The 17,500-nt window shown below is 47.2% G+C and overlaps 1 protein-coding gene across 4 annotated transcripts in view; it reads left to right on the top strand.

Moving 5' to 3' along the window:
* Nucleotides 1–17,500, top strand: part of LOC128687764 (NACHT domain- and WD repeat-containing protein 1) — a 191,691-nt gene that overhangs the window by 108,876 nt on the left and 65,315 nt on the right. For 3 of the 4 annotated variants that reach the window (XM_070083567.1, XM_070083565.1, XM_070083566.1), the window contains 2 exons: nucleotides 16,185–16,391; nucleotides 16,553–16,720. In XM_070083567.1, the coding sequence (XP_069939668.1) occupies nucleotides 16,185–16,391; nucleotides 16,553–16,720 (375 nt within the window). Of the gene's footprint in view, nucleotides 1–2,996; nucleotides 3,912–16,184; nucleotides 16,392–16,552; nucleotides 16,721–17,500 lie in introns of those variants that run through there. The other variant, XM_070083568.1, reaches the window with a different exon arrangement.

Below are 17,500 nucleotides of genomic sequence, written 5' to 3'. Positions count from 1 at the left end.
GGAATACACCAACAAGTGTTGGACGACATACATACAGATGAGGAGGAGGTGAAGAAACTGCTAAGGGACATCGATACCTCAAAGGCAATGGGACCGGACAACATCTCTCCGTGGGTCCTTAGAGAGGGAGCAGATATGTTGTGCGTGCCACTTACCACAATCTTCAACACATCCCTGGAAACTGGGCAACTACCTGAGGTATGGAAGACGGCAAATGTAGTTCCCATTTTCAAAAAAGGAGACAGAAAAGAGGCACTAAACTATAGACCTGTGTCATTGACGTGTATAGTATGCAAAATTATGGAGAAGATTATCAGGAGGAGAGTGGTGGAGCACCTGGAACGGAACAGGAGTATAAATGCCAACCAGCACGGATTCACGGAAGGCAAATCCTGTGTCACAAACCTTCTGGAGTTTTATGACAAAATAACAGAAGTAAGACAAGAGAGAGAGGGGTGGGTTGATTGCATCTTCTTGGACTGCAAGAAGGCCTTTGACACAGTTCCTCACAAGAGATTAGTGCAGAAGCTAGAGCATCAGGCGCATATAACAGGAAGGGCACTGCAATGGATCAGAGAATACCTGACAGGGAGGCAACAACGAGTCATGGTACGTAATGATGTATCACAGTGGGCACCTGTGACGAGCGGGGTCCCACAGGGGTCGGTCCTAGGACCAGTGCTATTTTTGGTATATGTGAACGACATGACGGAAGGGTTAGACTCAGAAGTGTCCCTGTTTGCAGATGATGTGAAGTTAATGAGGAGAATTAAATCTGATGAGGACCAGGCAGGACTTCAAAGAGACCTGGACAGACTGGACACCTGGTCCAGCAAATGGCTTCTCGAATTTAATCCTGCCAAATGCAAAGTCATGAAGATAGGGGAAGGGCACAGAAGACCACAGACAGAGTATAGGCTAGGTGGCCAAAGACTGCAAACCTCACTCAAGGAGAAAGATCTTGGGGTGAGTATAACACCGAGCATGTCTCCGGAAGCACACATCAATCAGATAACTGCTGCAGCATATGGGCGCCTGGCAAACCTGAGAACAGCATTCCGATACCTTAGTAAGGAATCATTCAAGACACTGTACACCGTGTATGTCAGGCCCATACTGGAGTATGCAGCACCTGTTTGGAACCCGCACTTGATAAAGCACGTCAAGAAACTAGAGAAAGTACAAAGGTTTGCGACAAGGTTAGTTCCAGAGCTAAGGGGAATGTCCTATGAAGAAAGATTAAGGGAAATCGGCCTGACGACACTGGAGGACAGGAGGGTCAGGGGAGACATGATAACGACATATAAAATACTGCGTGGAATAGACAAGGTGGACAAGGACAGGATGTTCCAGGGAGGGGACACAGAAACAAGAGGCCACAATTGGAAGTTGAAGACACAAATGAGTCAGAGAGATAGTAGGAAGTATTTCTTCAGCCATAGAGTTGTAAGGCAGTGGAATAGCCTAGAAAATGACGTAGTGGAGGCAGGAACCATACACAGTTTTAAGACGAGGTTTGATAAAGCTCATGGAGCGGGGAGAGAGAGGGCCTAGTAGCAACCGGTGAAGAGGCGGGGCCAGGAGCTAGGACTCGACCCCTGCAACCACAAATAGGTGAGTACAAATAGGTGAGTACACACACACACACACACGCACACACACACACACACACACACACACACACACACACACACACACACACACACACACACACACACACACACACACACACACACACACACACACACACACGCACACACACACGCACACACACACACGCACACACACACACACACACACACCACACATGTATAAAGACGTACCCCCCCCCTGTTATTCAGCTAGCCTAGCGTGACGTAGTAACACAAATAATGCAGTACAAGAATCGAGTCGAATGTGATATTTACAACTTTTATTTTAATAAAAACGACAAGGAGTGCACCCTGTTTACTCGGAATAAATACTCAGAGGCAGGAAATATTGATGAGTGAAGAGGAGTAATCTCGTTAAGTCGACAGGCCATTGCTTGAGGTATAATGCTGCCATACACGATACTGTAGTGAGGTGTGGGCGAGGCGCGGCGCAGCGCGGTCAGTCGATGTCAGGAAGGTGTAGTGAAAGTATACACAGTACCTCGTAGCTCCACCTCCCTCGTGAAGACTCGTGTAGCACTCTGATGGTGTATTGCTATCAGCTTGGTGTTAGTGCATACGCCTCGGAGGGAGAGGGGGGAATCGATGGTAACTACATAATTGAAAGTATTCAGTCAGAGGCCGCTTCATATTGACGCTACGACTGCCTCGCCCTGGTAGTGTTGTTCCTTACAGAGTGCTACTCGCCACACCCACACACCCGTTTCAACTATCCATATTGCTACGTATACTCTAGAAACCTGTAATATACAAGAAAAACGAGAAAGTTAGTAAGATACAGTGTAAGATATAGTAAGTGCGAGTGTACTTAGAAGTGGACAAGTACAAGTGACCCACTGTTTGCTGAAATTGACGTAGCATATGATACAATTTCAGGTGCTGATGAACAACACTTGCGATCTTCTGCTTATTAATTCTACCAGATTTACTACGGTAGCTAAAATGTGACTTAAAAACAGTGCTTGCTACGCAATAACGAAATAACTTATAGCGGGTAAGCATGTATTTAAATTGCGTGAGACGCAAGTTATGATGGCACTGAGGCGTTGGAATCACGAAATTAGCAATGTGAGAGCGACCCATGCTTTGTTTCCCTGTAGTGTTACCTCTTCCACCACCCAACAACCCTCTCCGACCCACTGAAAACCCTCAACATTAGCGAGTACTCTTATCAGACATTTCTTACCCACCTCACGTCTACACTGCCAGTCTGGAGCACACAGCACCCTCTCACGTGTCTTGAATGCCGGACATCACACATCTATATAAATAACTCACAGATTATGAACCACTCTCGTCATCTACACTCAGAGTGCATCCAAGTAGTATCTCCATAACTACAGTGAAGACTATGAGGGCATATTTCCTCCTGAGTCGACGAGAGGTGTAAGGCGAACTACTAAGACTGCCCCCATGCGACCGCCAGTCTTACAACGAGTTCCTTATCTGCTACTATTCAGACTGGCACACACCTCGATATTCTCCTACAGTGTCTTAACACCATATATCACAACAATATGTCAACCTGTACTAGAATCCTGGCCCTTGCTTCAGTTAGCTGCTAAACACACTCCACAATTGGCCTTCTCCTGCTGCTTAACTAGCGGACCATCCCTGTAATGAAAGCTAGACCTTGTCCTAGGTCACCAGACCAGATGTAGCGTCTCTTCGTGGTCTTTATCTCTAAGGCAGCACCACCACCTTCCAGTGACAACGTCATCGGACCAGACTCTATCACCGTTGAAAGTGTCAGCATCCATCAGTCCAACTTGAAATTCATCGAGCGAATATCAGCCTGTCAATCCAACGTTAAGTTCACCAGAGCAGATTTTAGAATCATTGGAAGTATTAATATTACCACAGAAGCAACAACATCGTCACACTAGACATATTCGAGTACCTACTAATGTTAGAAGGGCAACAATATTACCATCAAATCAGAGCATAAGGTGTCATTGTTACAAGGACAGCAGTATCATCATCATCATTAGATAATACTTTACTGGGGAGAAAGTGTCATTGTATATTGGAGAAAGTGCCCTCGTTACAAGAACAGTGACAACGTCAGCGGGTGTGCGCCCAGCAAATATCTTCAAGGAAACTCAACCAGCGTCACCACAATGCCGTCACTAGATGACCTCGATCTACACAGGCTCCTGAACTTCCTTCGTCGCAGCCGCCGTCGGAGGGTACGACGCTCCGTGTGCCTGGGACTTCAGGGCCCATCCGTCCTGCTGGTGGACATGGCCAGGTCATTTGGTAGGTGTGACTAGGACCAACTCGTTTCTAAAGAAGTTGAGTGAGGAGGGTTGGATCTGAGGAGGACCCGCTGAACATAAGCCAATAGGCCTGTTTCAGTGCTCTTCCATTTTCATGTTCTTAGTTTTTCTTATATCTTTCAGTACAATATTTATTGTTTAACTTACCCGTAACAACACTTAAGACAAATGAATATCAGGAGAGCCGTAATTTCGCCGTGTATGAAAGAAAAGAAAGTAACCTGGCGTGTGAAAAACACAGAAGACGATCACAATGAAACCCAGATGAATATTGTATATTTCTTCGTCTTTTTTCTTTTTACTTTCGTCTTTCGATAACTTCTGGAGTTGTAACACTTGAAGTCGTCGTCTCAGCTAGTTGTTCTTGCTAATCTTATCTTCAACCTTACATGGCGGTCCTCTACATTAGACTCAAATGTGAGGTGTGAGGAGGAGAGATACAATGTTCATCTCATCTGTTTTATGTTCTCCAGGTGGGGTTGTTTACACAGGTATCCCGAAGGGTTACCTGTAAGTGGTTGTTTGATTGATTTCTTCCAGATTTTCGTATATAACTTGAGAACGACACATCCGGTCTAGTTTAGACTTTCAACACTGGTATGTGCAGGAGCCCTGTGGTCAATGCCATGTATATTCTTGGAACTGGCCCGAAAACTTTGAAAATGCCTCACACACACACACACACACACACATGTATGTATATGTATATATATATATACATATATACATACATATATATATATATACATATATATATATATATATATATATATATATATATATCCTAGGTAGTAGGTTGGTAGACAGCAACCGCCCAGGGAGGTACTACCGTCCTGCCAAGTGAGTGTAAAACGAAAGCCTGTAATTGTTTTACATGATGGTAGGATTGCTGGTGTCCTTTTTTCTGTCTCATGAACATGCAAGATTTCAGGTACGTCTTGCTACTTCTACTTACACTTAGGTCACACTACACATACATGTACAAGCACATATATACACACCCCTCTGGGTTTTCTTCTATTTTCTTTCTAGTTCTTATTCTTGTTTATTTCCTCTTATCTCCATGGGGAAGTGGAACAGAATTCTTCCTCCGTAAGCCATGCGTGTTGTAAGAGGCAACTAAAATGCCGGGAGCAAGGGGCTAGTAACCTCTTCTCCTGTATATATTACTAAATGTAAAAGGAGAAACTTTCGTTTTTCCTTTTGGGCCACCCCGCCTCGGTGGGATACGGCCGGTGTGTTGAAAGAAAGATATATATATATATATATATTTATATATATATATATATATTTATATATATATTTATATATATTTATATATATATATATATACACTCATACATATTTTTACATACTGCTGTATTCATATTTTATGACTGTCCTGAGCTATTTTTATCTGCACCATCCAGGTAGAGAACGCTGGGCGTATACAGTACGAGGGAGGATACCTTTCTCATATTGTGGTAGGATGACTGGGCTTATTGCATGACTGTGAAATCTTTCTCATATCACTGAGGTAGAGGGGGCTGGGGTTGTATAGTACCGGGATATCTTTCTTGCATCTCACAGCGACCGAAATGAATGTAGTTTCTTTTCGTGTTAGGATCAGACCAGACTGTCTACCAGTGCCTAGGCTCTGTGTGACCCGTAATGTGTGGAGCGGGACGTAGTGGCGTGTCAGAGAGCCTGGCACTGTTAGGTTGCAGGCACGAGACGACACACCTTGCTGATCAATGTTATGTAAGAATGTGGCTTCCATGACGACCTTATTGAGTCTTGACACAGCCAATGACCTTACCTCTCACCACCACCACCACACTGCTGGTGACCTTACCTCTCACCACCACCACCACACTGCTGGTGACCTTACCTCTCACCACCACCACCACACTGCTGGTGACCTTACCTCTCACCACCACCACCACACTGCTGGTGACCTTACCTCTCACCACCACCACCACACTGCTGGTGACCTTACCTCTCACCACCACCACCACACTGCTGGTGACCTTACCTCTCACCACCACCACCACACTGCTGGTGACCTTACCTCTCACCACCACCACCACACTGCTGGTGACCTTACCTCTCACCACCACCACCACACTGCTGGTGACCTTACCTCTCACCACCACCACCACCACACTGCTGGTGACCTTACCTCTCACCACCTCCACCACACTGCTGGTGACCTTACCTCTCACCACCTCCACCACACTGCTGGTGACCTTATCTCTCACCACCACCACCACACTGCTGGTGACCTTACCTCTCACCACCACCACCACACTGCTGGTGACCTTACCTCTCACCACCACCACCACACTGCTGGTGACCTTACCTCTCACCACCACCACCACACTGCTGGTGACCTTACCTCTCACCACCACCACCACACTGCTGGTGACCTTACCTCTCACCACCACCACCACCACACTGCTGGTGACTTTACCTCTCACCACCTCCACCACACTGCTGGTGACCTTACCTCTCACCACCTCCACCACACTGCTGGTGACCTTACCTCTCACCACCACCACCACACTGCTGGTGACCTTACCTCTCACCACCACCACCACACTGCTGGTGACCTTACCTCTCACCACCACCACCACACTGCTGGTGACCTTACCTTACAGTAGAGAAGACGATGTAATCAGTCCATTACCCTGATGTCTACATCTCAGAGTTTCTTACAAAGAGTCAGTCTGTTCACTGGTACAGGTACTGTGAGGTTCTCGTTCTGCAGGTACTGTGAGGCCCCTGATCTACAGGTACTGTGAGGTCCCTGGGCTACAGGTACTGTGAGGCCTCTGGTCTACAGGTACTGTGAGGCCCCTGGGCTACAGGTACTGTGAGGTCCCTGGGCTACAGGTACTGTGAGGTCCCTGGGCTACAGGTACTGTGAGGTCCCTGGGCTACAGGTACTGTGAGGTCCCTGGGCTACAGGTACTGTGAGGCCCCTGGGCTACAGGTACTGTGAAGTCCCTGGGCTACAGGTACTGTGAGGTCCCTGGGCTACAGGTACTGTGAGGCCCCTGGGCTACAGGTACTGTGAGGTCCCTGGGCTACAGGTACTGTGAAGTCCCTGGGCTACAGGTACTGTGAGGTCCCTGGGCTACAGGTACTGTGAGGTCCCTGGGCTACAGGTACTGTGAGGTCCCTGGGCTACAGGTACTGTGAGGTCCCTGGGCTACAGGTACTGTGAGGCCCCTGGGCTACAGGTACTGTGAGGTCCCTGGGCTACAGGTACTGTGAGGTCCCTGGGCTATAGGTACTGTGAGGTCCCTGGGCTACAGGTACTGTGAGGTCCCTGGGCTACAGGTACTGTGCGGTCCCTGGGCTACAGGTACTGTGAGGTCCCTGGGCTACAGGTACTGTGAGGTCCCTGGGCTATAGGTACTGTGAGGTCCCTGGGCTACAGGTACTGTGAGGTCCCTGGGCTACAGGTACTGTGCGGTCCCTGGGCTACAGGTACTGTGAGGTCCCTGGGCTACAGGTACTGTGAGGTCCCTGGGCTACAGGTACTGTGAGGTCCCTGGGCTACAGGTACTGTGAGGTCCCTGGGCTACAGGTACTGTGAGGTCCCTGGGCTACAGGTACTGTGAGGTCCCTGGGCTACAGGTACTGTGAGGTCCCTGGGCTACAGGTACTGTGAGGTCCCTGGGCTACAGGTATTGTGAGGTCCCTGGGCTACAGGTACTGTGAGGTCCCTGGGCTACAGGTACTGTGAGGTCCCTGGGCTACAGGTACTGTGAGGTCCCTGGGCTACAGGTACTGTGAGGTACCTGGGCTACAGGTACTGTGAGGCCCCTGGGCTACAGGTACTGTGAGGTCCCTGGGCTACAGGTACTGTGAGGTCCCTGGGCTACAGGTACTGTGAGGTCCCTGGGCTACAGGTACTGTGAGGTACCTGGGCTACAGGTACTGTGAGGTCCCTGGGCTACAGGTACTGTGAGGTACCTGGGCTACAGGTACTCTGAGGTCCCTGGGCTACAGGGACTGTGAGGTACCCCAGTGATACTTTCAAAAGGAAAAAAATAATCTCAACAGTTCATTATTTAAGTAACAACAAAGTATAATGATAAACTTAAGCAGTGACTATGAACACTTTTCCGTTACTCTCTGGAGGTCCTCCAGCTGGTGGAGGCCCTGGTGCTGCGACTCCTGAAGCCCATGCCATAATCCGGCCCTGTGTTTACTCAGGGTACATCGGGTCGAAGTTCTTGAAACCTGAGGTGTTCTGCGTCTGTACTCACCTGTTTTTGGTTGCAGGGGTCGATTCACAGTTCCTGGCCCCATGGGTCTCTGTCGTCCCCGTTTGTTGTTGACATCTAAATTTATGAATGCTGATTGGTTTAGAAAGGTGAGGAAACACTAGCACATATGTTAGAAAACGTTTCGGTCCCAGGACCGAAACGTTTTTCTAATATGTGCCAGTGTTAATTTCACGATTTCGTTCACAAGGAAATAAAGAGAAAGTAAATTTGAAGGAGTACGCAATATATGGGGAGAGAGAGAAAGAGATTGAATTAAGTTATTGTAATGACATTACAGTTAGGGAGGGTTTGAAGGGTAGGGAGTTAAAGCGGGAATTGTGGTAGTGTAAGTCAGGGCTTAAGGTGACAGCCACATTACCAAGATAATGGTATCTAGACACGCTACACATACACACACATACACACACATACACATACACACACACACACACACATACAGGCACACACATACACACATACACACACATACACACACGCATATATATATAATATATATATATGTCAAAGGCAGAGGGACCTGACAGGGTGTCACCATGGATTCTACGAGAGGGAGCAGAAGCATTTTCTGAACCACTAGCTGAGTCAAGTCAATGAACATAGGACAGTTGCCAGAGATCTGGAAGATAGCGAATGCAGTCCCTATGTTTAAGAAAGGAGACAGACAGGAAGCGTTCATCTACAGCCCAGTGTCGCTGACATGCCTGTCTTCCAAGGTAATGGAAGAAAGCGGTAGTGCATTTTGAGAAAAGTGGTTTCATTAACAGTAACCACTACGGTTTCAGACATGCTAAATCTTCTCTTATCAACCTATTGGAATTCTGTAACACAGTAACGGAAGTGAGACAGGGGAGAGAGAGAGAGGGTTGGGTGGATTGCATTTTCTTAGACTGCAAGAAGGTCTTTGATACAGTATCCCACACGTGATTGGGTCAAATACTTGAAGTGCAGACAGGAATAACAAGAAACGTACTCCGGGGGGATCAAGGAGTACCTCAGAGGAAGGAGCCAGAGAATGGTTGTCTGGGAAGCGTCAGAATGGGGAGGTGGAGTCCATGTGGCTAAGAGGGAGTGGGTCTAGCAAGCGGCAGGTTGAGGGGCCGGGCCAGGAACCGAGACTCGACCCCTGCAACCATATATAGGTAAGTACACACACACACACATACACACACACACACACACACACACACACACACACACACACACACACACACACACACACACACACACACACACACACACACACACACACACACACATACACACTACCCGAGATAACAATGGAGGTTTAACAATGCATTTCATCAATAAACGTCGCCAGTCCGATATCTGAAGAATGAACAGTCAGACACACACACACACACACACACACACACACACACACACACACACACACACACACACACACACACACACACACACACACACACACACACACACACATGCGCGCGCGAGCATTCACGCTACAAGAGAACTTGGATAAGTTGCAAAAATGGTCAAAGAAATGGCTGCTGGAGTTCAACCAAAATAAGTGCAACATCACACAGATTGGGAAGGGGAAGAGAAAAAACCGAAAAAGAATACAACTTGAGAGGCGAGAAACTACAAATATCGCTTAGTGAGAAAGATCTTGGAGAGAACACAACACCCAATATATCGCTCGATGCACACATAAATCGTCTAGCATGTTCAGAAAGTGAGGTTAGCAATAGCAATCCCACAATTGCCTCCAGAAACCTTTTCTCTTTGGACTTTGTGCATAACATGTGTTAGGTCTGTCAGGGAGCACGCAGCGCCAACATGGAGCCCTCACCTCTCCATTTAAGTAAAGAAACTTGAGAATGTTCAGAGGTGTGGAACACGATTAATTCCAGAGCTGAGGCATTGAACTATAAGGATAGACTGTATTAACTAAATATGATTCTAGGAGAGAGAAGAACCAAGGAAGATATGATTACGACATCAAAGCTATTCAGAGGCTTTGACAAGGGATTTACAAGCAGACTATCTGAATTGATACAGTATGTACAGCTACGAGGGTACAGAGAAGCTGTCAGCTCAGTACACGGGAGAGCTACACGGATTCTGGGAAATACTTTTTTTTTAATTTGAGGGAGGTAAGTAAGTGGAATGAGACAGATGATGCGGTAAAGGCAATCTGTATACACGGTGTCAAACGAAGGAATGACAGGGCCCAGGAGGAACTAATAAGACCGATGATTGTATAAGATGGCTGGAGGTGTTGTGACACTGACTGCTAAGACAGTTGTGGGCGAGTGCTGGGGGAAGTGGGAGGAGACGTATGCAGTTAAGTGTCCAGTGATATGATGAGGTAACTAACTGGAGAAGAGAGAACTGCTGTTGGAAGTGATAATAAGCAAGGTTAGCGAAGCTGTGAGGCACATGATGGAGTCTGTAGCGGAGATGTGAGGCACATGATGGAGTCTGTAGCGGAGATGTGAGGCACATGATGGAGTCTGTAGCGGAGATGTGAGGCACATGATGGAGTCTGTAGCGGAGATGTGAGGCACATGATGGAGTCTGTAGCGGAGATGTGAGGCACATGATGGAGTCTGTAGCGGAGATGTGAGGCACATGATGGAGTCTGTAGCGGAGATGTGAGGCACATGATGGAGTCTGTAGCGGAGATGTGAGGCACATGATGGAGTCTGTAGCGGAGATGAGGCACATGATGGAGTCTGTAGCGGAGATGTGAGGCACATGATGGAGTCTGTAGCGGAGATGTGAGGCACATGATGGAGTCTGTAGTGATGTGAGGCACATGATGGAGTCTGTAGCGGAGATGTGAGGCACATGATGGAGTCTGTAGCGGAGATGTGAGGCACATGATGGAGTCTGTAGCGGAGATGTGAGGCACATGATGGAGTCTGTAGCGGAGATGTGAGGCCCATGATGGAGTCTGTAGCGGAGATGAGGCACATGATGGAGTCTGTAGCGGAGATGTGAGGCACATGATGGAATCTGTAGCGGAGATGTGAGGCACATGATGGAGTCTGTAGCGGAGATGTGAGGCACATGATGGAGTCTGTACTGGAGATGTGAGGCACATGGTGGAGTCTGTAGCGGAGATGTGAGGCACATGATGGAGTCTGTAGCGGAGATGTGAGGCACATGATGGAGTCTGAAGCGGAGATGTGAGGCACATGATGGAGTCTGTAGCGGAGATGTGAGGCACATGATGGAGTCTGTAGCGGAGATGTGAGGCACATGATGGAGTCTGTAGCGGAGATGTGAGGCACATGATGGAGTCTGTAGCGGAGATGTGAGGCACATGATGGAGTCTGTAGCGGAGATGTGAGGCACATGATGGAGTCTGTAGCGGAGATGTGAGGCACATGATGGAGTCTGTAGCGGAGATGTGAGGCACATGATGGAGTCTGTAGCGGAGATGTGAGGCACATGATGGAGTCTGTAGCGGAGATGTGAGGCACATGATGGAGTCTGTAGCGGAGATGTGAGGCACATGATGGAGTCTGTAGCGGAGATGTGAGGCACATGATGGAGTCTGTAGCGGAGATGTGAGGCACATGATGGAGTCTGTAGCGGAGATGTGAGGCACATGATGGAGTCTGTAGCGGAGATGTGAGGCACATGATGGAGTCTGTAGCGGAGATGTGAGGCACATGATGGAGTCTGTAGCGGAGATGTGAGGCACATGATGGAGTCTGTAGCGGAGATGAGGCACATGATGGAGTCTGTAGCGGAGATGTGAGGCACATGATGGAATCTGTAGCGGAGATGTGAGGCACATGATGGAGTCTGTAGCGGAGATGTGAGGCACATGATGGAGTCTGTAGCGGAGATGAGGCACATGATGGAGTCTGTAGCGGAGATGTGAGGCACATGATGGAGTCTGTAGCGGAGATGTGAGGCACATGATGGAGTCTGTAGCGGAGATGAGGCACATGATGGAGTCTGTAGCGGAGATGTGAGGCACATGATGGAATCTGTAGCGGAGATGTGAGGCACATGATGGAGTCTGTAGCGGAGATGTGAGGCACATGATGGAGTCTGTAGCGGAGATGTGAGGCACATGATGGAGTCTGAAGCGGAGATGTGAGGCACATGATGGAGTCTGTAGCGGAGATGTGAGGCACATGATGGAGTCTGTAGCGGAGATGTGAGGCACATGATGGAGTCTGTAGCGGAGATGTGAGGCACATGATGGAGTCTGTAGCGGAGATGTGAGGCACATGATGGAGTCTGTAGCGGAGATGTGAGGCACATGATGGAGTCTGTAGCGGAGATGTGAGGCACATGATGGAGTCTGTAGCGGAGACGTGAGGCACATGATGGAGTCTGTAGCGGAGATGTGAGGCACATGATGGAATCTGTAGCGGAGATGTGAGGCACATGATGGAGTCTGTAGCGGAGATGTGAGGCACATGATGGAGTCTGTAGCGGAGATGTGAGGCACATGATGGAGTCTGAAGCGGAGATGTGAGGCACATGATGGAGTCTGTAGCGGAGATGTGAGGCACATGATGGAGTCTGTAGCGGAGATGTGAGGCACATGATGGAGTCTGTAGCGGAGATGTGAGGCACATGATGGAGTCTGTAGCGGAGACGTGAGGCACATGATGGAGTCTGTAGCGGAGATGTGAGGCACATGATGGAGTCTGTAGCGGAGATGTGAGGCACATGATGGAGTCTGTAGCGGAGATGTGAGGCACATGATGGAGTCTGTAGCGGAGATGTGAGGCACATGATGGAGTCTGTAGCGGAGATGTGAGGCACATGATGGAGTCTGTAGCGGAGACGTGAGGCACATGATGGAGTCTGTAGCGGAGATGTGAGGCACATGATGGAGTCTGTAGCGGAGATGTGAGGCACATGATGGAGTCTGTAGCGGAGATGTGAGGCACATGATGGAGTCTGTAGCGGAGATGTGAGGCACATGATGGAGTCTGTAGCGGAGATGTGAGGCACATGATGGAGTCTGTAGCGGAGACGTGAGGCACATGATGGAGTCTGTAGCGGAGATGTGAGGCACATGATGGAGTCTGTAGCGGAGATGTCGCTCACCACACTGGCTCCACACATTTTCAAAAGGCTTAAGGAGAACAAATGTCTAAATTTTCTCCACGTTTTGTATTCACTCTCTGTGGAAACTAAAAGTGACTTAAATAACGGCAATTGCCAATATTTAGCAGGAAGTCTGTGAGACTAGCGACATCTGGTTACAGCCCTACTAGCAGTTTAGCATATACGATTATTGATGAATACAGTGATAGCATAATAAGCTATGTGATATGCCAGGGTATCTCACTAAGATACCCTGGAAAAAGTGTTGATAACATACCTGATAATAACGAACACTGGTGGTGAAGAAAGGTTTCAGGACACACGGGGAGGTTAAGACTTGACACGTCAGAGGTTCGAAACTCCCATGCCAGAGACAGAGATCAAGGTATCAATACAATAAATGAAGGTGAGGTGAGGGGGAAGGTATGAGTACTCTCGCGTAAGATCACTGAGGATGGTAAGGCTATCAGACATGTGGTAATTAAGAGAAATAGTGATGTAAGAAATGCCAGTGGTGTGGGAAAATGCAATTTAACCTATGGTGGGTTTCATGAGGGGTCCCAGGGTCTTTGTGAGGAGTCTCAGGGTCTTTATGAGGAGTCCTAGGGTCTTTATGAGGGATCCCAGGGTCTTTATGACGGATCCCAGGGTCTTTATGAGGGATCTCAGGGTCTTTATGACGGGTCTCAGGGTCTTTATGACGGATCCCAGGGTCTTTATGACGGGTCTCAGGGTCTTTATGACGGGTCTCAGTGTCTTTATGACGGGTTCCAGGGTCTTTATGACGGGTCCCAGGGTCTTTATGACGGGTCCCAGGGTCTTTATGAGGGATCCCAGGGTCTTTGTGAGGGGGCTCCATGGTCTTTATGAAAGGCCCCCAGGGCCTTTACAACTGCTATCCACAACCTATCACCAAAAGAAGGGACGAGAGTAAGGAATGACAAACCTGCGAGGCTGGACTTAGTTTTTACATTCAAGGAGACTGGCCAAAAAAAAAAAAAGGAAATTAAAGAAGAAAAGGCACAATACCGTGACTGGAACAATACACAGATAACCTGCACATAGGAGAGAGAAGCTTACGACGACGTTTCGGTCCGACTTGGACCATTTACAGTCACACTAACACATAAGAGTGAGAGAGCCAGTATATATAGGCGAGGGGGGACAATGACGGTACCAAGAAAGAAAAGGTAGTGGTAGTGGAAAGTAGTAGTAGAAGCAATAGTGGTAGTAGAAAGTAGGGAGAGTAGTTTAGTGGAGCATGAGAGAAAGGGGAGAGAAGGGTAAAGGGAGGCAATAGTAAAAATGGTAGAAATGGAGTGGAAATTGTAGGAGTAGTAGTAAAAGTGGGATCAGTCGAAGTACAAGGAAAGGAGCACCGCACACTGTTAAGGGCCCACAAGGGGTAAGACCAAAAACACACGGGGGGGGGGGGCTGAAGGACAGAACACACTTAGGCAGGAGAAAGGCAAAGACAGAAAGAAAAAAAGATGGGAAAGGAGAAGAGATAGAAAAAGGAGAAGAAAGGATCAGGTCAAGTCACAAGTGTGCTGAAGTTTGGAGCATTTGACAATGTAATTTGAAAGGAAGGCATCTACAGAAACAAAGCCAAGACTAAGATTCATACAAGTAAAGTTGTGTATAAGGGATGCCTCAACAAGACGGGGAGTGTGAGGGCTACAAATAGTGTAGACAGTAAATTGATTGGGGAATGCTCTTAGCGACAAGCGATTACTGCTTGTTAAAGTTCTGCTGCCCAGTGGAATTGAAAGTGGAGAGGAGAAATTAGAGAATCGAAGAGACTGATGAACAGGAAAAGCGACTCGAGTAACGAGGCCTTTTCCGACTCAAACACAACGAGGTGACGAGCTCTGGGGAAGACCCACCAATGAAACCAAGTTTTTTTTTCAACCCCGAAATACAAATAAGCGAGAGACAAATACGTCTCGCCACGCATAGAAATAGAAACAGATGAGAGACGCCTGGAGAAGCCGCTATTCAGTTGATGTAAGGAGGGTAAACACGCACTCTGGCGCTGCGGTCTGTAATCCACAATTCTGCTCGACATTTCCATCACTTCTTGTACCTCACGACAACACCTTTCTCAGTGTAATCCACCCCCGTGTTCTTATTGAAGCTGACGCTTGGTAATGCTTCAACATATATCACTTGCTGCAATATGCAAAATAACCACAGTGGAAAAAAAGTGAAATTCCAAGAGCTTTCGTGATTTCTCACATTACTTCACATTATTCCCTGATAATGTGAGAAATCGCGAAAGCGATTGGAATTTCACTATTTTTTTCACTGTGGTTATTTTGCATATTGTGATATCACCTGTTTACTGTGATCTTATTACATATATCACTTGTTATTTTAAGAGTTACGTGACCAGAGTCTATAATCTACAATGTAACATTGTACAACAGTGTTTTATTATTCGCTTCATCATACCTCGACTGTCATCATGCACTTCACCATACCTCGACTGTCATCATGCACTTACCATACCTCGACTGTCATCATGCACTTCACCATACCTCGACTGTCATCATGCACTTCACCATACCTCGACTGTCATCATGCACTTCACCATACCTCGACTGTCATCATGCACTCACCATACCTCGACTGTCATCATGCACTTCACCATACCTCGACTGTCATCATGCACTCACCATACCTCGACTGTCATCATGCACTTCATCATACCTTTTATACTTATGTACATTTTCTTCTTGAAACACTGACGACCTATTTCCAGACCTCATTCTACGTGTAATTCGGTCAATAATTCATGAGTGTGAAAGGTTGGACGTGAGTGGGACGTGTACACCATGTTTTAATAAGATCACTGAAACTATACATTGGTTAGCTTTACGAACTGGTTGGATATAATAATAATAATAATGTATAACATCTGGGTATAGGATTGGCCAAACTGGAGAACGCAGCGCCGGTAGAGGTGAAGGAGTCACCGCGCAGGTCACGAGGGGTCATCCCTCACCTGGGTCACCTACCTGACCTCAACAAACTCTCTGAGGTGGTCCGTCACTTGGTCATGGGCAGTGTGGGTCTCGTTAAGCCCATACTGAAGCCCAGGAAGATCTGCATCTACACCTGCGCTAATCTGAAAGGTATCTCTCTTTCTTTTTCTTTACTTTATAGAAAAAAGTAATTCACAATCTCTACAGACTGAACGAACGGCTGACAAGGCTTAAATCTGGCCACGGCAGATCGACTTGTGATTTCCCAGTCGAGCACTCCTGGTCTGAGTGTCGTTCCCGTTGTTCCACAGACACTATGATGGAACGGTCGGCGCTGATGGAGCACGTGTATCCCAAGCTGCGCCTTTACTGCATGGAGAAGGGATACGAACTCAGCGTCGTCGACCTGCACTGGGGGATACCTGAAGAGGACCTCAACGACCACTCCTTCAGGGACCTCTGCCTCGCACAACTCACCAGTGAGTGTTCCTCCTGCATCAAACACTATACGGTTCACACATTTACTTGCGCACTTTTTTATATTTCTCAGTTTTTTTTTGTCCAAGTGTTTTTATACATTTTCTTGGATCAGTGTTCATAAGGCTTGATGAAGACTTAGATATGAAACATCTGGGTATCTTCATTTGTAGACTTTTCGTCAACCAGTGGCTTTAATCAATCCAATACAAGGATATAATGTGAAGAATTGTATACCGTAGTCCTGAAGGATTGAGTTCCTTCAAGACTTCGATGGTTTTCACCAACTCCAAGGCTGAGGGACTGATTACTTCACCTTTTATATATAATTCTTCACATTATATCCTTGTATTGTATTGATAAAGTCAGTGGTTGGCGAAGCATCTACAAATAAAGATACCCAGATGTTGCACATCTGGATGTTGCTTCATCTTGTCGGTATTGTATATCATTAATAAACAATTCATTAGGCTTGACTGCAAGCTCATGTCAGTGTCTTAGATTCTGGCGTCAGTTTAGTGCCTGCGTGATGGCGTCGACTTAGTGCCTGGGTGCTGGCGTCAGCTTAGAGTCTCCTTTATTTTGTTAACTGCATAATTCAAGACAAGACTCAACTGCTACATGTAAAAAACTTAACCTAAAAAAGTAAAATACACCTCGAAGTGCTTATACACTGAGAGTTTGCTTTAATCCCCATTTTAGTGATTAAAGTATTCTTGACTGGTGGTGAGCAGGTTACACGCTGCCTTACCGAGTGTGACTATGATGTGTAATAAAGTTGG

Source organism: Cherax quadricarinatus, chromosome 10 (assembly GCF_038502225.1).
Source record: "Cherax quadricarinatus isolate ZL_2023a chromosome 10, ASM3850222v1, whole genome shotgun sequence".
NCBI classification, from domain to species: Eukaryota; Metazoa; Arthropoda; class Malacostraca; order Decapoda; family Parastacidae; genus Cherax; species Cherax quadricarinatus.
Note: the sequence above shows the minus strand (reverse complement) of the source record. Positions and strands in the feature narration are given on the sequence as shown.